Source organism: Dermacentor andersoni, chromosome 5 (genome assembly GCF_023375885.2).
Source record: "Dermacentor andersoni chromosome 5, qqDerAnde1_hic_scaffold, whole genome shotgun sequence".
Classification (NCBI taxonomy): domain Eukaryota; kingdom Metazoa; phylum Arthropoda; class Arachnida; order Ixodida; family Ixodidae; genus Dermacentor; species Dermacentor andersoni.
The window spans coordinates 96,939,213-96,966,712 of NC_092818.1; the positions used below are offsets into that span (position 1 = coordinate 96,939,213).

Below are 27,500 nucleotides of genomic sequence, written 5' to 3' on the forward strand. Positions count from 1 at the left end.
GTCAGTTTTTTTTATGCGACTACAACTATACACAAATAGAAAAGGAACGAAGCAAAAAAGAAAACAGTTAGAGCCAACGAGCGTATTTGCGAGTCAGTGAGAAGCGGGGATCTGAGAGACAGGGTGGGTAAAAAGAAGTAATAATAATAATAAAAAAGAAAGCGAAGCGAACCACAGCTGTGGGGCGTCCGGGTGGCCATATGTTCTGCCTAGAGTGAACAAGAAAACTATAGGAAGAGATAACGTGAAAAGAAAGTGAGACGGAACGAGCAAATGCACGTATGAAAAGAAGAAAAAGAAGAAACGTACAGAACGTGAGCATAGTTGGACTAACGTTAAGCAATGTATCGGGAACGCAGGGCGTTCTTGGCGACCGTCCATAGGATTCGCAAAAGTTCAGCAGCACGTTATTATTTGTTCGGGAGGACTCCATTCGTATTCATGGCAGTGCCGAAGGGAAAGAATGCCCGAGTGTGACTGCTTATCTGGAAAGATATGTTATATATATATAAACGGTATGTTGGACACGAGTTTCTATTGTACAAAAACACGCTCCCAAAGCTTAGAAGTGACTCTGGCGAGCAGAACCGGAAGAACACCAAGAGGAATAAGTCACCCGAAAGGCTGATTGAGCCCTTGTGTCGTCGTGGATCGCTTTCATAGTTTGTGCCGCAGGCCGAGCTAAATTTAGCAAACTGTAATTTCTGACGTCGGAATCAGCGTTTTAAATCTACTTTATCTGTGTATACATATATATATATATATATATATATATATATATATATATATATATATATATATATATATATATATATGTGTGTGTATATATATCGGGAACTATAGTTATCAGCATTTGGATGTTGAAGAGGCCTGGTTGAAAAATAATGATAAAGAAAGACCGGCCGTTTAGCTTGCGCTGATTACCGTTCAAGCGGCAACCGCAAGAAGCTCTTGCCATCTCGACTTCGATGACGATCAAATAATAATAATAATACAAGGAACTTTCAATTCCTACACAGATCCAGACACATATGCGCATACAGACGAGAAAAACGAACAAAGAGGACGGGGTCTTTTGTATGCGAGATGAAAAGTCGCTTTCAGAGAGTCTCCGTCTCACGCCGATTGGAAACCGCTTGATAAAATGCAATTGCGTTTCGGTCAAAAGACGCGGCGTCGGTGCGTGCCTTGTGATGGCGAGTAGAAACACGACAATAGTAGAAAAAACGGAAAACGAAAATGTGCAACAGATCTTCAAGTGCGTAAGGGCAGCGCGGCTGTTTTGATATGAGACGCAATTTATTCCGTTTCGCTTCTTACGTGACTCCTTTGCCAAGAAACTGCGCGTGCGCTCCGTATCGAGCTTGCAACAGGAACGAAGTCCATATAGCGCCGCTTCATTTTTTACGGTCAATCACTTCGGGGCCGAGGAAATATACATCATTCTAGTAGATACTTCGGCATGAACCTCTCGCTAAAGAATAATAAATAAGTAATAATAATAATAACAAAATCCCTGAACCATCGCAGGATGCATGTGTGGAGGGTTTTGTGTGCCCATGGGTCTGTGGAATGCACGGGTGTTGTACGGATGTTGTATAATTTGGAAAAGATCTGTTGCCCGCTTATGCTTACAAACTTAAAAAATAAAATCAAGGAGGCTTTCAGCGTCGGCGACCAATCGACGTTGGAAAGTTTAAACTTCAATGTTTTGTGGAAATGGCAGAAACGAAAGCTTAGAACAAGTGCACAACACAGCCTGCGCATTAAAGTGGTTCGTAAGAAATAAAAAAAATAAATAAATATCGGCTATTTGTGACAAGGCGCCGGCTCTTAGAGAAGATGGCCGGTCATGACAGACAGCGCTTACGAAGATTTGCGGGCAGCGCCCTTTGGGGACCGTATTCACAATGCACACTGCAGATGACGGTGCGATTTCCAAGAACAGCCACCGGCGAAATGATGCATTAAATTAATAGCGGAACCGGCGGGGCCTATGACAAACGATCATTACAAAGGGAAAAGAAAAGCTTTGTGACTTCAGTAATCTATTCTTTTAAAGACGGTGACGATTTTCTGCGGCGCCCGACGGAATTAAGCAGTTCTGTGCAGGAAGAACGGCGCCCGAAGACGTGTGAGCTGCCTATTTTAGTCGCGAAACGTGTATCGGTTATTTGCATAATATTTCACATTTTAATCAGCAAACAGCGCGAGAAGATATAGACCATCACGTTTAATTATAGTTACAGCACATAATTCACCGTCTTCCTTCAAAGGCCCTCAGCTAAGCCCGCTTTCCCACGCTCGAGGACTAACGACGGTGGCTGTACATGTCGCGAAAATGAAGTTCTTGTGCTGGAAATATTAGCACAATGTGACATTACACAGGTATAAAACATTACACTAGGATTGCCAGTGGGTGAACTAGGATAGTTTCTGGAGCCATCGTTTCGATAAGTCCCGTTGTCGCAAGGTTCACTCTATAAGACAATCTTTGTCCTACCGCTGTTGATCACTTCTAGTTTCCACCTTTCGACGTATACCCTTGTCTTGCTTGGACTCACAGTCCCGAGTTAACCCGAGTTAGACCCGAGTTAACGACGCGTGGTGCTCATGGGTAGTCACGTCTGTTTTGTCGATGTTGTTTCACGTATTTTATGTACTCATAGGATCTCGCCTTGTACTTGTAAATGTTATAGCTGAAAATCCAGCACTTGTCCTTTACATATGTACACAATTTTACGTCTTTTACTTTACGTATTTACACAATTAGGGCTTTCAGAGTACACAAAGTTGGAATCGAGATGGGCGAGTTGGTATTAGTTCATATTGCGAAAGTCGTGTAGAAAGTGTTCATTTCTCACAAAATATGCGCACACCGCCATCTTCATCTCTACGATGTTCGCTCTTGAGCAAAGGTTGGGAGACCACAGCATTAACAGATGAATTGCTAATGCTGTGGTCTCTCTACCCCTCGCCCCCTTCCGTCTCAAAGAAAGAAGAAAAAAGGAAAAGAAATAAAGAAAGGAGAAACTGTACAGTTTTCTTACGTATGCTGCCAAAACACACACGCACACACACACACACACACACACACACACACACACACACACACACACACACACACACACACACACACGCACACGCACACGCACACCCGCGCGCACACACACACACACACACCCGCACACACACACACACAAACTCGCGCGCGCGCGCACGCACATTTCGACCCTCTTTCCACAAGAAGCAAACAGAAACCATGCGGAATAGGGCCGGTGCAAAATCGTTTTAAATTCGAGGTTCAGTGAGCAGCAAGACGAAGGAATGAAGATCAGCTAGCACTCACGGAGCATTTTCTGGTACAATGCGCTGCCATTTAAAAAATTGGAGACGATAACCGGATGATCTCTTTTTTTCGTTTTTTCGTCATCTCGCTTTACAAATGTAGACAGACGAAGCAGCAAAACATAGTCGAATAACATATTTTTAATATCGCTCTTTCTTTCCTACTTTTTTTCTTTCCATAGAGTCGAACTGTGCCGTACGACACTCCAAAAAACAAATCTTATAATGTTACAAAGAGCAAAAGATTACGTCCGCGAAGTTTCGCTAACAAAGAAACGTGTCATCGTTAAATATTGCTTTTACTTCACTAGCTGAGCTGCCGTAGAAGTCTACCGTCAGACATAGGACGAAATTGACCAGAATTAATAAACGAATCTTGGGCCAAAACCACACACACAAGTGTGTGTGGTCTTGGCGCAGTACTCGTTTATTATGTCGGATAACCAACTAGCCCAGCAGTTCACTCTTCTAAACTATATGACTAGAATTTTCTCTCTGTTGTCTGGCAAATTAAAACTTGTGTGCTTTTTATCTTTATCCCCATCCCCTCCATTTTCTTTTTTGTTATCTGGCGAGCGGGCTCAGCAAGGTTCGGCTTTCATTGGTGAAGTAGAAAGTTTGATTCGAACTCATCTACATTTCACGTCTCTATATCGCTCTATACGCACCGCGAAAATGAGAGAAAAACAAAGCAATAAAAAAGAATATATACGATGCTCCAAAACAATTGATTACACGTAGGTCGCTGTAATGCGTAAAAGTGCGCCATCTTGAATTGTTATAGTAATGGATAAAGCGCTAGAAGATGGGCACCTCCCGGTCTCAAGGCTGTACTCTTGAACACAACTTTTGGATTACGTTAGACGGCATAATGTAAATTTGTTTGTTCATCTTATTTTTGTTTTGCCGCTTTGTCAACCGTGCAAGCGCCGGGCATGACTGATGGGTGATACAGAAAGAATATAACGCAAGAAGATAGACAGATAGATAGATAGATAGATAGATAGATAGATAGATAGATAGATAGATAGATAGATAGATAGATAGATAGATAGATAGATAGATAGATAGATAGATAGATAGGAAAGGCAGGGAGGTTAACCAGATTCGAGTTTCCGGTTTGCTACCCTGCGCTATGGTGGGGGATATAGGGGTTGGAAAAAGGGCTAAGTGAGAGACAGGAAAAGAAAAGAAAAAAACATTTTACGTTACACTCCGGCCCTACTTTTCATGCTGCGCGCCTTGCCACCCTCAACTGAGGGGTGTGTGGCCTGAAGCATAATGTGGAGGTATAGCAATATAATTATTCATTTATTTTTTACAATAATATCGGATTATAATTAGTTAATGATTTATAGGTTACAGGCTTCTGTGCGGAGCACTGCGTGAAGACGTAACGTAAAAATACATCAAGAAGGCAAATGTCTGCAAAACTAATGCTCAGGGAGAACGTTTATTAGGTTAAAGATAGCAATGCAGCCCTATACCGGATCTCCTTTTTTAATAAGTATATTTCAATAGTTAATCAACGAAAACTCCTCTTACAACTGATGACACGTACGAAATGAAAGGTTGCCCCCTACAATATCTGAGCGAAAGCGTTTTTTTTTTTTGCCCTATACATATGTAGTGATGCGATTTTGGGCACTTGGCAGCTGTGAATTCTGTGAGCTAATATGTAACAAAACTTTTTGACCTTGTGATAACTTTGACTTTGTGACGCCATTGTTAGCATTGATACCGCGGATGCTTTCGGTATTGCTTTCCACCAACCACATGATTCTTGGCGGATTCTCTATTTCGATTATGCGCGTTGCCGCAGCTAGTGACATCGGTTCGAATCCCAGTGGTGTATGTTGTACAGAATGTTCTTTTTTTTTGTCTCTCCGCTCTATAGAGATTGTGAAGCTGGAGATGACGAGGTGCCATCGGCGGGAGCTCAACAGCTATGGCATTGTGCTGCTTTGTTTGAGGTCGTGGGTTCGACCCTGGCCGCGGCGGCCGTATTCCGATGGGGGGCGCGATGCATCAACGCTCGCGTACTTAGATTTAGGTGCACGTTATAGAACTCCAGGTGGCCAAACACATAATCCAGAGTTCCTCATTACGGCGTGCCTCGTAATCAGATCGGGGTCATCGCACGTAAAATCCGAGAATCATTATTATTTTTTTAGATGTCGTGGTGACCTGACGACGACAAAATAATGTCGGTGACGACAAGGGTCGCCGTTAGCTTAACAGAATGGACGGCTGGGCGGCCGGCCGGACAAGTCAAACCGAATTCGGTAGCACTCAGCTGTTGTCGCAGTAAAATTGTGCAAAAAACAACCAGACTTGCATATATACGAGTGGCGTCGCTGACATAATGCACTGTTCTGGCGTAGATAAGCTTATGAGAAATACAAAGCCTAGGATCTAGGCAGTGAAACTGCTTACTCCTAAATTTAGTGCATTAAATGTATATTCCTTCGAAACAATAATTTCTGTTTTTGTTTTTGAAACAGGCCTAATTAGCATCGCACGCAGCTGCAGCATTGATAAAGTTACCGCTAAATGAATGATTTAATTATTTTCTAAAATTCTTAAACCACGACATTGAACCCGGCTTAAACACGCTGACTGCACCCACGCAATATTCTTCGTGCTGCCAAAACAGCCCCGAATCCGTAGAGCTGCGCGATGTGAATTGCACATGCGTAGAGGTTGCAATGCTGGCGTCAATGCGCCACAGTGAAGAGCCGTGTAATGAGTTTTATTTTTTTTTTCTCTCTGTGGGTACGTGGCTGCAATGCGGTGGTAATCACGAGAGCAAATAGACCGCCTTATATAAGAACGCAGACATTGATTGCGTGAGCAGGAGTCCGCTGTGAGGGACGCGTCTTAAGAGGTGTCGCGTTTTCATCCTATCTTCTCGCCGACCATGCCACCATCCTCTTTCATGTTCTGCGCGGACTGCACATATCTGTGACCCCGACAACACTAGTGGCTTGTTTACCGATACCTGCACGGACTTCAACGTGCGGCGGCCACATCAAAGTGATCACGCATATCTGCACGGACGTCACACATGTTTCCCATGCGGTGCTGCCGCCACATCAAAAACACCAATGCCTCGAGCTCAGAAACCGACGTCTACTGACCTCAGTGACCGACTGTGGTGTCGATGTGTAGCTATGGATGAAGCAGAACGCTCAGTGTTCTATCCTTCATTTCCCTCTTTTCATCTCTTAACCCCCTTCCCCCTGTTTTAATGGTGGGAGATCACATAATTGGAGGGAGAGCCCATAATTAAATTTTTTTTTACATTACAACCATGACGATGTCTTCAGAACACTTGAAAAAGAAAAGTAGTATAAAGTGAAGATTTAAGAAATAACACCCACCACGAGAGCGCCGAAACATAAACAGCCTTCGAGACCGTTCGCTCCGAGTCAGGATTGGCAGGTACGTGTTCTGATGGATGAACCATACCAATTTTAGCCCTTTATTTTTACCAGCGTCAACAACTAATGCCGTCCCATAGTGGGAGTTGTTGCCATATAAGAGACCTTGTGGGCCTAGTGAGAAATAGTGTTTCCAACGCCGATGTATACCCGAGGCTTTAAAACTAAAACAAATTAAAATTGATCTCCTTTAATGCACTTAAAGAAAAAGAAAAAGAAAGAGCAAGAATTCTGGTACTAAATTCACAAACAGTTTGTTTGTAAGAACTGTTTGCAATTGACCAGACACTTTAGGTAATTATGTGGCCGACATCACGATTTGCTAATATACCCGATCTTAAGTATATATGTAGCGTAAGTACAAACACTGCATTTTACTGATATCCTCACGGTGATCACAAGGTTCAGCTGAGAGGTCGCAGTCGATAGCAAGAGCAAGAGTGACCAGCGAATACGAACCTGGAAATTGCTTTCAAAGATTTCGCTTGCTTTCCAGCAGCCAAATTTGCATTACAACACCGCAGTAGTTCGTTAAGCAAAGACGTTGGTAAGTGGACAAGTGCTACGACTTAGCGTTTCAGCAACGACAAATTGTTTATTACGAAAAGCAAACAAAGCAGACACACTACGAGATTTCTGTTAAAGAAATTATCAAAGAAATACCGTTACGATCAGAAAAGACGACGAGAAAAAAGTGTCGCGAACGCTAAATCACACAAACGCCTTACATGAACTGTATTTTCAACTGAGACTGTTCTAGGCTGCCGAACAAGGCGCTGTCTAACAGAGAAGGACGAAACTGAGCCCACCTACTCGTACAGAATAAGTTTTTGACAAATAGATTTCAGAATTGTAGGAGTGCCATGGCTCCGCGCAGCCCTCTCCACGCAAATGACATCTCGCAGACTAAAAAATAGATATACAGTCAACACGCCCCAGCATAGATTTCACACATAGGGAGCGGAATCATTACTCACAAACTTCGTCGACGGTAGGCGATAGGAACAGTGTGATGGCGACGAGCAGGACGCTGGCCGTGAGCAGAGCCAGCGCCACGAGAACCACGGCAAATACGATCCTGCGCCGACGGCTCTCCTTGTGGGTGACACCCGCCGCAGGCGCCAGTCCCACTTCGACCGCGAACAGTTCGGTCAGCGACGTAGTTTTCAGCAGCCGAGCGCCAGTACCGGCTGCTGTCCTGCTCGAACCGCCGTGATTCCACTGGGCACTGCCACAGTCACCGGACGCCAAGGTCGACATCGACCCCGCTTTGCTACCGTCCGCGTCCCGCTTGGAGCTGCCCACCCGACGAATCTCGTGACCCTCTCGAAGCACCACCATGCTGCGAGGCCTCGGCCCTTCACTGCTTGTCCTTCGCACCGGTTGCCGGTTCTTCGCCGTAGTATCCTTGCCGTCGTCCCGATCCGCTGCCGCGGAGGATGCAGAACGTCGCAGGCGTCGTCCTTTGCGACCGTTGTTCTTGTTGTTGGGGTTCTTGCCCCGCCTGCTTCCGCGGGCGTTGCTCCTCTCCTGTTCGTGCTCGCCGGCGACCACTTCCGACTGCCCGGACGGTCGCCGTTGGGACGACGACGACGGCCTTCCTTGTCGCTGATTTTTCGGTGCCCTGCGGTTCCCAGCGCAGTTGCTGCGACCTGCCGGCCCGCCATCGCCGCAGGTGAGGCTGTCGAGACTCCGAGAACACCGCGGCGTCTCGTCTTCCCTAATCCGAGCGAATGTTGAGTGTTCCTTGTACTCCTTGCGGCGGTTCTTGGAGTTCTGACGCCTAGCTCCAGCTTTGGTTCCACTGCTTTCCATAGCTATAATTTGTCATTCATACTTGCAAGTTGACGCAAACTTTTCATTAGGCAGAAGAGTAGCATTTAAGCGCGCATATCCCGGAAACAGTGTTTGCACGCATCATTACAACTGGCTTTACAGTTGCTTCAGATATAGCATTTGCATGTGGAAATAACTCAGCTGCATTGTACCACATCTGAGGAGACTGCAGCTCAACGAGGGCTGTATCTTCTCGCTGTAGTCCTTTCGTAATTTCGCGCTTTCAATCCAGAATACTTCGAGCGATGACACTGGTCGGCGATCGACTGGCGTTCCCCTGTCGTCACTGTTGTTTCTTGGTTGGTTGTTTACTCCTTGATCAATCAGCGGTGCAGCCAACAGGTGCAATCAGTGTGCCAAAAAGAAAGAAAAAAAAGATATGCACAGTTGGCAGACCGATTTGCACGCCGAGATCCACCAAAGGAAACGATCATGCAATTCGCTGCCAGTGCCTAAGGCTAGGACATAAATGATTCTGCGGGCCACTTCTCACAGACGCTGGCTGATCGTACCACGACGGCCGTTCTCGCGAGGAGTCGTTCCTCTGGCTCTGGCACCCATCGCCTGCGGCGCCGCTCGCCGTTTCATCCGGTATTCCTCGTTCACGTGGCGCAACAGACTGCCTGGCCCTCGAGCACCCGAGCCGCGGTCCTGTCTGGGACGTCAGAGTTGGAAACATGGCGAGGAGGATCGCGGCCGCTGGGGGTGACGAGAGCAATGAGGGAGGGAACAGCCGTGGAGGGAGAGCTCGCGACTAACGCGAGCGCCGAGGACTCCTCTTGCCGCTCGTCAACGAACCGCTCTCCCTGCTCCCACCTTTACACTTGATGTTTCTGTTCCAGAGTCGGGCAGACCTGGGTCGGAGCCACGGCTTGCGCGGAGAACGCGCAGCCGAACAGCGCATGTGAACATACACAAACAAGAGCGCGTGCCGCGCTCTGCATCGGGGCAACGAAAAGAGAGGAGAGAGAAAAAAAAAACAACAGCAGCAGGAAAGAAAAAGAAATGTGGCGGCGACGTCAATGGGAGAGGAAAAAGGGAGAGAGGGATAGTTGGCGAATGCAAAAAATGCACTCCCGTTCTCTGCGGACGCCGCGCACTGTTCTTCTATTTCGGGACTGCTGTTCCCGGTCCGTCGTCTATTGCTCCCGCCACCGGTGCTGTCCGTAGTGCTATTATTTATAAGCATGTTTGCTTTTTTTTTCTTTTTGGAAAATGTTTCTTTTTTTTTTTTTGTCTTTCTAGTTTACGCGGGTGCTACCATCCCGGCTCGTAGCAGAACTGGCAAGCGCTTGTGTGGTGCCGCGCGTCACTGAGGGAGAAATATATATAAAAAAACAAGGCTTAAAAGACTCCCTCGCGCCCTCCATTCCCGCCCTCTTGGAGTGCGAAGAAGAAAACGGAGGGTCTTGTTGGAAATAAACCGTCCCTGGCGTCCGCCACGCGAGCGGGCACGCGCGCGCGCGTGTCTGTTGCTCCGCTCGGTTCGATCTGCGATTTGTTCTCGCCGCCGTCTTCGTCCAACCGAGGCGGCCTCCTAGCGAGTCTTCGGCTGCTGCTTCTGATGCTGCTTCTCCTGCTGCTGCTGCTACTGCTCAGCGAATACCCATGCTCTGCCAGCTCCGTTTTTCTGTTCACTTCTTTCCATCTGCGCTGCCGTTTCATTTCTCCTCCGCATCGCGTTCCTCCGCTTGGCGCTGGGGCTCTGGGGAGAAGCTTCCGTGCCTCTTATGTATGGGAAGGCTGATGGGGGCAACAGTATGTGCAGACCAAAGGCACAGCGAGAGAGCCCTGGAGGCCTCCCCAGAAAAAAGAAAGCCTGCATCTCGCTAGGGACCATAGCTAGCGCTATCGGCGGATAGTTGGCTTTTTTCCATCTTCACCTCCACCCCCTCTTCTTCTGCCCCCCATACAAAAATAAGGAAACGATGGAGAGCAGTAACGTACACACGCGAACGTACGCACGTAGCAGCAATCGTAATGACGACCAGGACGCTGGCAAGTGATAGCGTAGCTGTACAAGCAACCGTAATTTGATATAGGAGAGCACGGACATGCCGGGGCGCTGTGTCGCGAGGTGCAGCTTCGAGCAGATCGACAACGCCGACTGCGACGAGGATCTGTGCGAGGGCGTGTTTCGAGCGATAGACGTGGGTGTGCCTCGTTAATTATTTATTTACTTGCAACGTGCTGCAAATCGCAACACGGCCAGAGCGTACGGTTCCTAAGATAGAAAGATAATGAGCAGTAAAAAAAGAAAAACAAAAAGAAGGAAAGAAAGCCAAGCATGAGTAAACAGCAACAGAGTCTGGGCTTTTCGCGGCAGATATTGATTTCCACTCGAGAGTTCTCATTACTCGCTCTGCTAAGCAACAACACGGAAAGCTGCTGCTTTTGTGCTATTATAACGCGCAATAAATGTATATATAGAAAAACTGGCCAGAAGTTCGCTCCTCTCTCTCTCATTATGATAGCTCGCTTAAAATGTGTAGAGGTCTCGACATCTGCGCGAGTGCGTGTCACGGACGCCCTTGCATGCCCTCGTTTACCCAAGCGACGTTTCTATACCTCGTATCTCACACAAACTTGCGATTTCGTGCACACTGTGACGTCGCTCGCGTATGCGCTCAACACACCTTGAGTCTTCTGTTAGTTACCTTTAAAGTGGCTGAAGTCCACCTATTATGTTATAAAAGAATTGCGTGACCGATGGTGCGATGCAACCTCCGTCTTCTAGCACTGTAGCCCAATTAACGCTTTATCTAACCATTAGGCCACGATTCGCACATTCTTTTTTTTTTTCTTGCCAGTAAAACTCAATGCAAAAATAAACGCAAACATAATTGCCATTGGTATTGCCACATACATCAGAGGTCAGTCCAACATGGTATGACTTTGTTGAATTGGGAAGGATTCATATGCTGCACAGTTTCTGCAGCGCACGCTGGTTTCTCGTAACAAAATTGCTCTTCGAAGTGTCTGGATATCCATACACAGCGATCCTCTTTCTTATGTGTTTTGGGCGTGTAGACTGCCCACGTGTTGTCTTTTTCTCTGTGCTCACATAAAACACACACCCTCTCTCTCTCTCTCTCTTTTTTTTTTTCTTTAACTGTGCGAATATGCCAGGCACTGGCAGGGTGTTCCAGAGTTCTAGCTCTAGTTGGCCAAGTTGGACGGTGTAAAATATGGAAGGGTGCATCGGCGAACAATTCCATGAAACGATGTCGACGGTGCTTACCGCGCTGGCCACCGCCGAGTTTGCTCTTTAGTACAGGGCACAGGTTCGCTCGAAAAAGATAGTTCCCGCCGTTGTTGCCGGAACGCCTGCGTCGCCACCTATACTTGTCACACCAGTTTCTCGCGTTATTCTGTTGCGACAGCTAGCGCACTAGACGCTTGCGTTAGACAGCCCGGTCTTTGGGATCGTGCCACAAACGTTCGCCAGGCGGATACCTACAAAGTGCTTGACGTCCACCTATAATGCTATCGCATTAAAAACACTGGTGCTGGCTACATGGTGGATGTGTAGCTCTGTCAGATTTATTGAGCCGTCAGACTTACGGCAAAAATTCACTGTTACACTTGCTTTTTTTTTTTAGCAAAACGACGTTTCATGCACGGAAGCACAAAAACAACTGGAATGCTAACGCACTTTGTCGAACACTTTGGGAATAAATATATCAAAACTGGTATCATCCTGAATTCCAAGTGGATACGCATTGCGAAGTCATCGGCTACAATTCGTAAATTCCAATATGTGACTTCAAGTAATTTCCGTAAAACGTACTTATCAAAATTTTGTTAGTTAGTTGAGTGTTAATTTCGACTTCTCGTGCTAGCGGCGTATTCCTTTTCGCGTAAACTCGCATATTAGAATTGTGTTATTTGACGAAAGTGGCTCATGTGTGGAACCACATTTTCTACAATACTCTCAATTTACCAGTATTTTTGCGTGTTTTCGGGAGGCGCCGCTCCCGATATTTCCGGCGATGAAAACGGAATGAGCTAGGCGTCCGGGCGAGACAGACGTCACAGCGTCAAGCGCTCCGAGGAAGCGCAACCACCTCATGAGCGACACAGGCAGCGAGGACACCATGACGTACTATTCTGTTTCAGAAGATGTGTCGGATGAAGGTGACTACTTGACAATTGTCAGGCAAAAAGGAAAGAGGAGAATCGTCACTGCTTCCTCGTCTTCAACAAGGACGACAGCGATGGCAAAGAAGAATGACATGGCTCATACCACCCTCTTCTTGCCTGAAACACTGACCGACAACGTGAATCGGCTAAACAGGCAAGCCACATCTGTCACACTGGAGGCTCTTCTTCCGAGTGAGATTACGAATATGAGAATTAACACCCGTAAAAATATCCTCGCAGTCGAGCAGAGCAGCGCTGGATATCTTGTGCACAGTAAAAGTGCTGGACACCATAAATGTTCGCAACATAATACCACAGGACAGCGCTACTTTATCAGGAGTCATTTATGATGTCGATGAGTCAATCAACAACAAGGTCCTGCTTATTTTGATAAAACCCGCCAGAGAGGATGTAACTATTATTGAAATCTGTCGCCTAGGAGAATAACTGTGTGTGAACTTTCAAGGGAGGAAGCTTGGCGTCACACGTGAAAGTTGAATTTTTTTCGCCATCCGGTGCGACCTTAGTTCCGAGACCACTTCAGTGCCGCAACTGTTTGAAGATCGGCTATGTCAGCGGCATATGCAAAAATTCGACCGTGTGCCCAAAATGCTCTGAGCAATACAGCGCTGATGCTTGCCGAGTGACTGGCTTCAAATGTGCCAATTCCTCTGGTCCCCATGAAGCATCGTCGAAGGACTGCCCATGACACAAGACAGAGCTGAAAGTCATAAAACAAATGGTGAGAGAAAACTCGACGCACAGAGAGGACGCCGCTAAAGTGCGACGGTGTCGTGCTCGCCGCAGACGATCTTTGTCTGCTAAAAATACTGGTACCGTCGTAAGAAAGATGCCACTTCCTGCAGCTGGTGCTCCCAAGGCGATCAACTACAATGAAGACATGGTATCTGGTGATGTAGTGCACACGTCTACTGAAAACGCCTGACCTGCACTTGCGGCATTAAATCCTCCATCAGAACAATGACCGACGGTGGACTATCGACGCACCAATGGCGGCACAGATCGGGTGCAAGGTCAAGACAAGCAAGTAATCGAAATAATCAAATCTCTAATGAAAGTCATTCGCGTGATGATAAATGACATGCAGACGCCATCTGCTCGGGGTACACTGCAGGTGCTGGACGGTCTGGATCCGGTACTTGCAAGCTTCGAATAGCAAGCGCAATGGCTCTACCGCATCAGCCGTTCTTCAGACAAGTAAAAGAAGTGCCTACTATGCAATGGGATGCCCGTGGACCGAAACCCCGTATTGCTGATATTGAGCATTACGTTTTCGCCAATCGATTCCCCATTACTGTCGTCTGTGAATCGAACCTACAGAAATCCGTCCAAATTTCAGGCAATGAACCTTACGTTTCATCGACTTGTAGTGACATTATCAATGTGATCATCTGCATACAGTGTGAACTGACTTACGTTGCTCATCCAGTGCGGCCACATGGCAGTAATCAGTATGTCTGTTCGATCGTGAAAAAACACAAACTTGCGTTTACTCTAGTGGGCGCTTACATTTCTCCATCAAGCCGTTTCGATAGACAGAGATTTAGTGACATTATAGATACGACTCCTGGCCTATTGTTGGGGACTTTAACGCACAGAACTCACTTGAGAAAGCATCAAAGTACATTCCAAAAGAAGAAACCTTGTTTCCTTTGCCTGCGACCATGAACTTTGCTACCTAAACGATGGCAGTCCCACGTTTCTGTGCGGCCGGACGTACAGCAGTTGTTTAGACTTAGCTTTTGTCTCGCGATGCCTCACTTGCTGCGTCCATTGGTTCGCAGAGATAGAAACTCAGGGAAGTGACCACATTTCTACCTCCCTGAAGATAAAAGGGCTAATCAAATAGATTTCATCAAATTTTCAACAAACAATCGATCGGTCAGTGTTTAAATCACATATGGAAGACGCATGCCATAAAGGGTTTTCGTCCACACTAGAAATTCAGATCGCTATGGTCATGCAGGATGCTATGCGTTCATTTCAGTCATTAGAAAGATACACGGATTTTGAGGCGGAAATACAGAGCCTCTGTGCAATCCGTCAGCGAGCGGAGCGACGGTAAAGATGGGCTAAATCAGTTTACGACCTTAGAGAGGCCAGACGCATTAAAACAAAATTCAGCGTCACATTGCTGTATTGCAAAATCAACGCCGGAAATCTTTTTGTGAGTCCCTCAATCCGCGTAAACCTCTGTCGGTTGCCTGGAGAACGTCTGTGGACTTCGAACAGCTACTCAACAGCGCCGTCCATCTAAATCTCTAGCCCTCCATCAAGGACGCCGAGAAGTCGACGTAGCTGACGATTACTGTGCAAGGATCGCGGGTCCGACGTTCTAGCCTTGAACACCTATTCCTGTTGTCCCCCATTGCTCCCGGGATCCTCGTATGGACGCTCCTTTCTCCATCGAAAAACTGGAGGCCGCACTCCATGGGTGCAGGCGATCTTTGTCACCGGTACCCGATGTCATCACTTACTGTGCGCTTGCAAACCTTGGTCAAGAGGCCACACATGTTCTTCTTGGCCTATACAACACATTATGGTGTGATGGCTTGCTCCCTACGACGTGGAAATTCAGTCGCCTAGTTCCACTCCTTAGTCCTGGCAAATCTCTGTTGGAACTGTCATCTTACCGTCCAATAGCACTGGCCAGCTGTGTCGGCAAGGTAATGGAGAGACTGATCCTTACACTGTTAGAATGGCACTTGGAATTTTACAACTTCTATCCAGAGGTAGTGGCTGGCTTTCGACGCGGACGCTCGTCAATAGATAACGTTATTGACCTTGTAACATATGTACAGCACCAGAAACATCTGAAACAAATCACTGCGGCCTTATTCCTTGATACGTACGACAATGAAGATCATCATGCAGTTCTGGACACCATAGAAGCTGTAGGGATTGGTGTACGCGCCTTTTGCTGGATACGCAGCCAGTGGCGTAGCTAGGTCGTCTGGCACCCGGGGCCGATAGCTGTTCTGTCACCCCCACCCCCTGGTGTAGTGGAGGAAGGCGAGGATATCGACAATTTTCGGGTGTCTTCGCACCAGTTGCTGCTGGTTACGAGGGTCCGAGCTAGTCAGCACAGCCTCCCACTGCTCGGGTGTGAGGTTGGGTATTTGCGGGGCTGCCGTCCCGTTGGGGCACACCCAAGTGGTGTGATATAGGGAGGCGTAATCGTTACAAAAGGGACATTTGTATGAGTATAGTGTAGGGTGTATTGCGCGTAGTCTGCTTAAATGGGGGCATGCATTGTTGTTGTCGCCATTGTAGTTACGGCGTCTTCACGTGAGATGGTCTTGTGTGGAGGTGGGTATTGTCGTCTGTTCAATCTGTGGTGTTGTAGTATGGCGTTGTATTGTAAAGATATGGGCTACATAGATGCGGCCGTATCCCTCTCTTTTGGCGCCCAGGAGGCATGAGCTCGGGCTACAGCGTGCGCACGCTGATTTCCACGGAGGGACTCGTGTCCTGGAGTCCATACTATTTAAATGTCCGGGAATTAGGAGGCTTGTTTGAGGACTCGGTGGGCGATTGAAGATATTCTGCCTCTCGCGTAGCTACGGCAAGCTGACTGGGAGTCAGTAATAATTGTGACGTGCTCGTTGGTCAGACTAGAGGTGATGGCCAAGGTGATGACTGTCTCCTCCCCTACGAGGGCGTTGGCAGTGCAGACCGTCATCGAGACCACCTCTTGAAGGTTATGGTCGACAACGCTGGCCGTCATTGTCTGCTTTTTGGGGGTACTGCGCGGCATCTGTGCACAGTGTGGTGGGGTGACTGCCATATTTTGTATGATGAGTCTTTGCGCGAGCTTGGCGACGATCGGCATGATGTTCCGGGTGCATGCTTCTGGGGATAGGGGGCTACCTTGATGTGCTCCCGGAAGTTGGGGGCCAGATGGATCACAATTTACGCCTGTTACACGATTATCAGACCCATTGTGGTGTCTGCATCGGCCGCAAGTGCAACTTACAATTCCAGGCATCAGAAAGAAAGCTGGAGCGGCGTTGCAAGCTTTGAAGCAAGCAACTTTGGAACACATTAGCAACGTGCACAGATTCGTGCAACACGTCTACACAGATGGTTCGGTAAAACTCAACAGCTCCGCTGCTGCAGTCATCATCCCGGCATAATTCGAAGAAATCAAATTAAAAACTTCATGTGTGACCACATGAACGGGTGCAGAACTTGCGGCACTCCGTGTTGCACTTGATTTCATTAAGCAGGAACCACCGCAATAATGGACAGTCTTTAGTGACTCCAAGGCAGCCCTTCTGTGCATACAAAGCCCAATGCGCCACGGATCCAATGAACAACTGGCCTCAGAAATTCGACACATATATCATCACAGCTATGACAAGGGACACAATATAATCTTTCAATGGTTTCCAGGACATTGTAACATCAGCGGGAATGACCACGCCGACGAAGCCGCCCGATGTGCCCATGAAAGTGGTCAACGAATCTTCATTCCGCTTTCGCGAACAGACGCTGCGGCTGGGCTGCGATTGATGTCACGTGATTGTACTTTGCCCCTGTGGGACTCGAACGTTTTCACCATGTGTTGTTTATGTTCGTTGTCTCCGGACATACGGATGCACCTCCGCGACGTGAACAGACCATGCTGTACCGTCTGTGGCGTTGCCTTTACGAACTCATATGCTTTCCTTATTGGAATGGCCAACAGCCCTACGTGCGACACATGCAGCAGCGATGAGATGCTCGCACACATTATCTCTGTCTGCCCGCGATATAGTGCCCTGAGAGAAGTGATGTGCAGAGTGCTGGACCAAATGGACAATCGCCCACTATCAGAACTAAAAGCTTTAGGTCAGTGTTCCCAAAGAACATTCGCGCTTAAGTCCTTACTAACGTTACTAAGCTTCCTGCGGTCTACGGGCCTTCACGACAGACTTTAAGAACGCCGCCTCCTACCGCTCCATAGGGTGCGCGGTTTGTTCGTGCTCGTCTCTCTTTCTCTCTCTCTACCACCCCTTTCCACTCTCTTTCTCTTTTTGTCCCCCTTAAGCCTTCCCCCGTGAAGGGTAGCCAACCGGAACTACCTCTGATTAACCTCCCCGCATCATTCTTTCTCTCTCTGTATAGTTAAGAAGAAAAAAATACACTCGAGCTTTGTTGAAATTACCACTGACTCTCTGTTCCAGTTAGACACCGAGTTATTTGCTAAAAATAAATCACCCCTCGTTGTGTTTGGCTCCGTGACTCCCAGCAGCGGTACATCGGCGCAGACTTCCTCAGTAGACTCCTACATCGCGGGTTTATTCTGTCCCCTGCACGTGTTCCGATTAGGCAGAGTGCGACAATATATTCGCAAAGTAGACGACAAAAGGATTGACAGCCAGAAACATACTACTACAAGCAAACCTAACAACGGTAATGGAAACACGTGGCAGATAAGACAGACATAATTGAGGGCATGGACCGGCTAACGGGAAAGTAAAGGCAAAATAGGGAGGTTAATTACCAAGGGACGCAACGATTCTTCAGCGAAATACCTGTATTTCTTTTCCTCTACAGAATTTCTACGAACGTACGCAAGCGGGGTGGTGGGAATAAAATCCGTTACGAAACGGCTTTATGCAAGGAATCTGTAGTCCTGCAAAAAGAGCATACTATCAATAAAGAACGCTTCCCTCGCTCGCCATCTAATTATGAAACATTATGCAGAATGCCGCGCCTCTGCCGTAATGGCAGTTACCAGACATGCCCGAGTGATGCTCGAAGTTAACTTTTCGAGGTAATTAAGTCGCTGGAAACCATCGTCGTAACTTATACAACTCGACAGCACGTGACATGTGCAGAGGTCACTGCACTGCCTCTTTCATCACCACCTTCCCTCTTTCTGTAATCCCCCTTTCCCATTTTTTTACACGTGGAAGTAAAAGTGTAACACCGACGAGCGCCCCTATAGCTTTTTCTGCAGTCATTAAAACTGCCCGCGAAAAAACTTTAAAAAGTTGTTTCGTCTCGGCCGCAATTTATAGCCCTGACGGCGAGACATTATGCAAATCACTAACACAGACTTATCCCTTTGGCCCGCGTCTCGAGATCCTCGTGCATTTTTGTTTTTTTTTCGGTACGTTCATTCCGCCGGCGTATAACTCACGTCGAAGCATGGTGGCGAGGAAAGGCGTTATTTCCGCCGCATAACTCCCCACTCCAATTGCCTCTCCTCTCCTTCTATCTCTCTCTCTCATCTTGACCCCTTCCCATTTTCTTGAACGGCCGACGCCCTGTCTTCGCCACTGCGGGCGTGTAAAAATAGCGGCTATCTCTATCCGAACCTCGACGGAATTTCGAGCGAGAGTGGGCTTGAGGGGCCTCGCGTGCTTTATCCTCATTAGCGAAAAAAAAGAAAAGAAAATGAAGGACGAGCGGAACGGCTCTGGCATATAGCGCAGAGGCCAGCGCTCCTCTTCTACAACGGAATGTAGCAACGCGCAGCGCCAGAACTAAAAGAAAACAAAATTTGAAATAACAAAAAAGATGGGGGAAGAAGAAACACCGCCATCGTGTCTTCGAACGGCCTTCTCTATCTATATCCGCAGGTCGCCGAGTTGAAGGAACGGCTCCATAGAATGGAACTTCCTCTTATTTCGGCTCACTCGTTTGCCCTTTATCTCGTGCCCAAATCCGCTCCTTTCTTTAAGGGAAACTATTCCGCTTCGCGTTACAAATGTCGTTACTTTGAACTGGCCCTTCTTACGTTCTGTCGCTCTTTCACGTAGTATATAAGATATTTAAAACATATATGCGAGGCGAAAAAAAACAAAGCAAGCATGTGACCGCTCGCTTGCGCTTCGAAGAAATGTTGAACTACGACATACCTCGAGAGGATGGCAATTATGGAGAGACGGGCGCTCGTGGAAATTTGCTCGCCGCGGGACCGCCTTTATACGTGTACCGCTTGTCTTTTTACACGGCTCACGTCGAACGAGTGACGGTTAGCGAGCGTCCATTAGCTGCACGTCGAAATGTGGTGCGTGGATGACCAGGATAAAAATAAATGAAAAAAAAAAAATAAACGAAGGAACTGAACGCAAGCGAAGTCGCAGCTTGGAATGAAGCGACGACGTTACCCGGAGTGTAAGCCGCTCGAGGCAAGGCCGTGTCATTTCTGGGCTTCCAGACCCCCTAGTGGTGCTTTGAAGCGAAATGCAGTAATTGTGTCACGGTTGTCATACCGTCATTGACAGTGGTGACAGCACTGAAATTAGCGGAGAAAGGGGCTACTAATGGGATGAATGATCTGCATACACTCAAGGCGTTTTTCGTTTTCCTTCTCCCCCCCCCCTCCCCCGAAAATGGCCGACCGCACCCAGTAAAGCAAAAAAACGCTGCCTTGCACGCGTTCGTGCACTGTATAGAACCTTTCACGCAGGCTGCGAATTTGTCAAACTGGGCGACGAATGAATTAGAATGAATGATCGTAGAGCAGCAAATGCATGATGGAATGACAAATTTTACAGGCATACAATGGGTCAGCTGGCGCACGACAGGGGTAGTCGGAGATCTCTGGGATAGGCCGTCATCGTGCAGTGAACATAGAATAGCATGACGACGATATGCTGAGAGCGTTAAAGCGCGAATTCCGTCATGCGTAGGACGCGTCGCGTAATTTTCACTGTCGGAGAGGTAACCTGCGATAATTTAGTGGTGCAGGTTGTCAATGCTGTTTTTGCCCTTCTCGAACAATACCAACAATTGTGGAACGAGCAGAGGTAAGACAGGCGGTAAATACATGCCTAACCAGTAAATCACACATCACAATCACGATCGCATATCACGTCACAGTATCAAAGTTGCACGTTCTTATGCAAAATTATTAACATATATACTACTGTGCGGGGAGTATAATGGCGGTTTGTGGTAGGGAAAGACGGGCACTCATAATGGCCTTAAGGCTATTCTCGCGAGGTCAAGCCGTTCCGAGTTACCCTAATCACGTGCTGATAAGTACCACAAGCCTCCTGCTTTCTTATTTAAGTAGTAATGATAAAAAAGAGGCCGTATGAAAAAAAAAAAGATCCGCATGTTAGCCATTGCTGAATGTAGCTTTCGTCTAACGCGATTACGCGATTATTTGTTCGTTTACGTCACTCACATACAGCCTGCCTTTATTGAATGGCGACCTGCCCGAAACACTCTTTCCTCGTGGTCACCCTCCTCCAATTTCACTGCGGCAAGCAAACGCCATTTGTATATATACAATTATCGACAAAGAGTTCCTTCTTTTCTTTTCTTTTTTTTATCCTTATACAATCAGTCAGAGGAACCGGAGCACTCGTAACACACCAGACACGGCGCAACGGCAGCGTCAGCACCAGGCCCTGACCGATTCCCTTCTGTGCGTATGGGCCGAACGAGATTGGGCAAACGAAAGAACCGTAATCACCTTGTTCTTGGCCCCGTCAGAGCGCGAGTCTCCATCTCCGAGGCTATTTCTTTGCTGGTCTCGTCTCGCTTGTCTCGCTTGACAGAGCTTCGCGCGCGCTCGCGCTTTCTCGCGACTCGCCAGGGAAACACGACATCTCGGGGAAGATTACGCACGGCGCGCGAATGGTAGGCACGCGACCACGTCGAGCACACGAGGCGATGACAGGGAACGGCAGACGCGGGGGGCGAAGAGCCCTTAACGACTTGGGTTTCCTGCTGCCCCACGAACGGCAACAAGAAGAAAAAAAAAGGTAGGAGGGGTCCAGCGGGAGGCGAAGAAAGAAACAATGTGGGAGTTCCCGTAGTAATAGTCGCGTGGTGCGATGTAAGGCTTATGTGTGCGTATACTTCCGTTTCGTCTATTGTGCGGGTGGCGGCTATGGGCGGGAAGCGTCTCTTGTACACACGCATGGTACGAGCCGGAAAGCCCGGAATGCAAGAGGATCAGTGTGCTATCTCACGCCGAATAAACGAGCACGTGCGCGTAAGGACGCTTGCGCAAAAGTTGGTCGCACCAAGTTGAAATGGCGGCGCGAAACGCTCTACGGAAGCGCTTCGCAACCGAGGATCTATTATAGAAAAGTATTGCGCACTTTGATTGGCGCTTGCAGCCCAAGCAGACGAAGAAGAAGTAGCAACAGAAGAAGCTGCAACAGTATGAGAGCGACCCTTGCAACAAATTAACAACTTTATGCAACGTATTCTGCTAAACTGAACATACAGGAGCGCCATATAGTGTATCCCATGAGACTACATGCGCAGTTTTTTCTTTTTTCAGAAAGGCATGTCAGTCTACGCGATTAAGTGAATGTACAGAATGCCAGTTGAGAAACTACCAGTAATTTTTAGTCCCTGACTTTCAATTTTGGTTATTCATAGATTGTTGCAGAAAACACCGAAGATGGTTGTCAAGACATAGAGAGAGGATAGAGAAAAGGCAGAAGTGTTAACCAGAAAAGCATCTGATTGGCTACCTATAGCCTGGGGGAAGAAAAAAAAGAAGGAATAGAAAAAAAAGGAAAGCGGTGATACCTGTCAAAGTAAGCGAATAGTTAATGCGGACCGCAGATATGAAATGAATTAGCAAGGGTAGTACTTCCGAAATGTACTACTGACCTCAATAATGAACGAGAAGAAAGGGGGGGGGTTAACCGAGGGGCCCGATTTTTATTAGTCATATCAAAAAAAGTCAACAAACACTGACACTGAAACGTCAGTGTTTGTTGGCTTCTTATGGTATGACCTCAATACTGCTGAGTTATGATGATTATCGTCATGTTTTCCTAGATGGCGTGACAGCATGGCGGCCACGATGATGACGGCGAGACAACGAGCTGCGATTTCTTCCCCGCTCATTTACTGCACTCGCGCACAACTTTCTGTTGCAACGAAAGGAAAGCCACAGAGGCAAAGCACGCGCAAGTGAAAGCGCCGAGGGAGCCCCACATTTTCATCCGCGTTAGCTTTAGGCTGGGGCAGGGAAAGCATAAACAGCTCGTCTGTCGTCTCGTCTTTGCTGTCGTTATGTACATCTGCGATACGATTCACCACTATGCCACACCAACAAGCCAGAACAGTCGCATTACTGAATAAACTCATTTACAATTTACAAATAAGACGAAACACGCCAACGAGTGTAGAAGCTTACGTATTTTGTCGCTTTTCCCTTCCGCGTCGGGGGCAAAGCAAGCGTACGGACACTCGAGAGGCGCTCACACCCTCGGCGCCCCGCCGTGCTCTTTTACTATCGACTGCGCAGGAACTGCCCATACGTGGAAGCATGGAGGAAGGAAAAAGATAGGAGAGAGCATTACGTCACCCAGCCAGCTTTGGTAAGCGAACGCTCCGTGACGCCAGTCCCTTTGCTCTGTGCATTGCTCAGTGTCCGCCCAACACGTGACCTCTTGCGGCAAGATCGCGGAGCAGGAATCGAGATTTGCCGAGACGTTTGGCGCCCGGTAGCCGCTGGTTCTTTATTCTATCGGTAGTTTTTTTAATCGATGCCCACTCGGCCGGCAGCTACTCGGCTGCTCTGCTTGTACCACTGTTCACGTTTTGCCTGTATCTCTGGTCACGTGTTGGGACGACACGCTTGGCTTCAATCGCGTTGCGCGGTGCTCCCTCCTATCTTTACCCTTCCTCCATGCGCGGAAGGTTTAGAAGGCCTCGAAAGACGCGCAATGCGTTTGCCTACCAAAAAAAAAAAAAAAAAAAAGAACCGCTTAAGTCATCTGGGCGCACCGTCACGTTTCGCTCATTTATGAGATGGCTTTACCCAAAATCACATTTTTTGGGCGTGCGAGGGCTTACCCCTTCCCAGGTCGCTCCTGCCAGCTCCCTCACAACAGCCGTGGGAGGAGATGCTGAGAACGCCAGATCAAAGACTACAACAAGCCCTCGTTGCCTGGGCCGAAAGGGTCGCTCCTCGTGAGGGGCCATTCTAGGACTCGGGCCTGCCAGATCTTACCTGAGCAGAATTTTGATAAAGCTGTTACCACCAACACCACCTATGAGATGGCTCAGCACTGCGCAGCTTAATCGGCTGGCATGAGTGTTGCTCGCGTGCATACTAGCGTTCCTGCTGAGGTGCTGCGGGCATACTGTGGCTGAGTGGAAAGGGCAATAAACTTCAAACTAAATTTATCTACACTCGTGGACCACTTTCTTTGGCTATGAAGGGAAAGCCACGGAGGCAGAGCACGTACAAGGGAGGGCGCTTCTGAAAAGAGTCCCGCGTTTTCATCCACGTCAGTTTAAGTTGGAGAAGAGAAAACATACACAACTTATTAGCGACAGTTAAATAAGACAAAACACACCGTTACATGTAAAAGTTAGCTTATCTTGCGGCTTTTCCCTTCCACGTCTAGGGAAACGCGAAACCACCCGCCGTGGTTGCTCATTGGCTATGGTGTTGGGCTGCTGAGCACGAGGTCGCGGGATCGAATCCCGGCCACGGCGGCCGCATTTCGATGGGGGTGAAATGCGAAAACACCCGTGTACTTAGATTTAGGTGCACGTTAAAGAACCCCAGGTGGTCGAAATTTCCGGAGTCCTCCACTACGGCGTGCCTCATAATCAGAAAGTGGTTTTGGCACGTAAAGCCCCATAATTAAGTAAACGCGAAACCGTCGCACGTGGATGCTGCGTTGATTCAGCGTCTGTTCCGAGCAACCAAAAGCACTGTCAAAAGCTGGTGGACTACTTGGCGCGATAACACATGTGCAGAAGCTCCGCCCCGTAGCTTTCCCTTCATAGCCACAGAAAGTTGTTTGCTAGTTTTCATAATCCTTTCATTGGCCGCTCACAAACGCCGACGGTTTTCAGTCGGACCCAGCCCGCGCCGCAGAGACGCGAGGCCTTTAACGTCACTGCTGGTGTGTTTTCTTATTATTTCCATTGTACGTTTCATATTTCGCGGGTATTCTTTCTCAGCCGAAAAAAAAAAAAGAAAAACGAATGGGCGATGTGTACCTTGCTCAAAACATCTAATTTTCACCTCTCTTACGCTTTTCTACAACTGCCTGATTGACTTATTGACAATTAGAGCCTCAATTATGTTTTTTATTACAGTTAATTAACTAATTGGATTTCATGGACAAGAAAATAATGTCGGCTTCTCTTATTCGCGTAGGATGATCTGTGTTTCTTGCATAATAGCAGGGACATCCTGTATACTATGGGCCCTATAACTTAAAAATATTCCAGTATTTGTTATTCCAATCTCCTGACGTCAAATTTGCGTAATTGCCAACGCAAGCACCAGGCAGTCACCCGCAGGGTTCTCAGAACAGACCAATCAAACGCTCTCCTCGTTCATAGGAGATCACTTTTGTTTGCTTGAAAAACGAATAACATTACCTACACGGAGTGACTTGTCTTATCTAATTGGCTGACAAGAAGCGAGGAGCATGCTCAAGTGGAGAGGGACTCGATAGGGCTGAGCCACTGCACTGAAAGCCGATAACCGGATGAAGAACGCGGTGACGGCGCCTGCGATTGGTCTGCTTTCCCTTACTTAGCTTGCGGTGGCTAGTCGAAAATTGCGGCGGCATGCAACGGAAGCTTAAGAATGACGGTAAAACGGATCCTCAGCAATGAAGAGTTGGCAGAATGAGGTCATAAACGTACCGAAAGTGCTTGAAAACGTCACACGGCCACGCAAGAAGTTTTATTATACGCAAGAAAACCCATGCTCTCCTGCAGGTGCGAGTAGCCAGCGCCTGAGCGATCGATCGGCGGCAGCCATCTTTTATTGTTTTCGGAACGAGGCAGCCTGCGGCTATTCAGAAGAAAGTTCAGTTTTTTTCGGCATATTAATGCATCTTTAATGCGTACCAACACTTTGACGCGGTGAGTTCTTGCGGTTCCGTGACGTCACGTGACAGGCAGGTGAAGTGAATGCAGCCCAAAAACTTTTGACCAATAGCGGGGGGTTAATGGCGAAAAGGCGTCGAATCAGAAATAACTATTTCTCTTTTGTTTGGCCCAATCATGCATAATCAGTGTGTACACTTCATATAAGACGGGGAGCTATAGCGGTTTTCGTGACGTCGCGTGACAGACAGGAGAAGGGGGGTGGTCCCAAAAGGTTTTCGACTAATCGCGGAGGGCTGATTGCAGAATTGTAATCGAAAAGTTTGGAATAGTTTTACATTATAGCGCCCTATGTTTGCGTTCGCTGATCCTAAGGTTTAGAAATACAGCTTTTTCAGTATTCAAAGCGGCTCCTGGTGGCACAAAGCTCAAGGCCCTTCTCGGTATCTGCCGAAAACATTTACAGGAACGTTTAACTGTCGTCTATTGTGTGTGCTTGCCGAGTTTCGAGAAATATAGATAAACACTGTAGAACATTCTATAGGTATGCAATGTACAGTTGCGCGATTGCAGTGATTAATTATGTCCTGTACTTCAACCTGCTTTATATTGTTTTTGCTGTGTGCATATATTATGGGGAAATCGAAGCTTCCTTTGCCTGATTACAGCGGAACATTTTAGGGGAACGTAGCTGTGAACAATCCTTCTTCTCAGAAAGTCTGAAGTTCTGACACGTGCCGTTTACCTTTATCATTCTGCCATGCTAAACCAAAGAATTTAAACTTACTTGTTACAGAAGCAAGATTTGTTGAAAAAAAAAGCAAATCTTTATAATAGCACTCTGAGACAAGTACAGAAACTTAAGCGACACATTTTACTAAGTGCAGTAAAACATTTGCGTAATAGCACCACGCTCTTCCATTTTCTTAGTCTTCAAAACTTTACGAAAAAAAGAAAGCCGTAACACGGCCACTACGCCGATAAAACGAGTACGCGTTCTTTTCTTTATTTGTTTTTTGTTATTTTTATTGCTAAATAAAATTATTGTCAGCCAATCTGCTCGTATTTACCCGAGGTATAGCTGGGATAGATGACGTGGAAAATTTTTGTTTCTACCAATATGGCTATGACGGCGGCTTGACACGACTAAGCTTGGACTGTACATTTTTCTGACAAAAAGGCAGCTTATTTAACTTAGCAAGACTAGGGAGGGGGCTAATACACGAATAAAATGTAACAATAATTTCTTGCGGGATTTCTTTTTCTTCGGAGTTGCGAATGGTGATATTAAATTACTCGAGCTATCGTGCCAATTACGTCACACTGCTATGTTCCCGTCAAGTTGGTACGCATGATTGATATGTTTAAAGAAGATGCATTGCTAACACGACACTGCTAACACATGCCTACACAATAATATGTTTCTCGATGGGGGCGAAATGCGAAAGCACCAGTGTACTTAGATTTAGGTGCACGTTAAGGAACCCCAGGTGGTCCAAATTTCCGGAGTCCCCCACTCTACGCCGTGCCTCTTAATCAGATCGTGGTTTTGGCGCGTAAAACCCCATAATTAAATTTTTTAATATGTTTCTAAAGCAACAAAACAAGGATCTGCGCTCTAATAAAAGAAATTCTACGCATTTCTTGAAAAAAGAAAAGAATATCAGAGATGTAATGAGAAACAGAAAAGAGAGTAGTCGGCTGAGCACAAAGGCCGGTTGGTGGAAGGAAAATTATCGACCACTTATTGACCAAGCATGGTCGCAGAATTGGAGAATGAAATCCCTGCAGTTTTCTTTTCGTTTTTTTAGATTGTACATTTGTCTTCTCCAGAACCGATTAAGGGAAACCATTCGTTGCGCGAAGCCGACATAATCGACGCGGACATTTCGAGTTTTCAGGCTTCTGAGTGAGCAGTGGCCAAGACGTCGAGAA

At 47.2% G+C, this 27,500-nt stretch overlaps 1 protein-coding gene across 2 annotated transcripts in view; it reads right to left on the reverse strand.

The window, feature by feature from the left end:
* LOC126530928 (uncharacterized) overlaps window positions 1–27,500 on the reverse strand; it is a 193,453-nt gene that overhangs the window by 18,964 nt on the left and 146,989 nt on the right. Inside the window, exon 1 of one of the 2 annotated variants that reach the window (XM_050178257.3) lies at window positions 7,769–10,415. The exons of the other annotated variant lie outside the window; for it this stretch is intronic. Coding sequence (XP_050034214.1) covers window positions 7,769–8,606 — 838 coding nt within the window. The 5' untranslated portion in view covers window positions 8,607–10,415. Of the gene's footprint in view, window positions 1–7,768; window positions 10,416–27,500 lie in introns of those variants that run through there. 2 annotated transcript variants of the gene reach the window in all.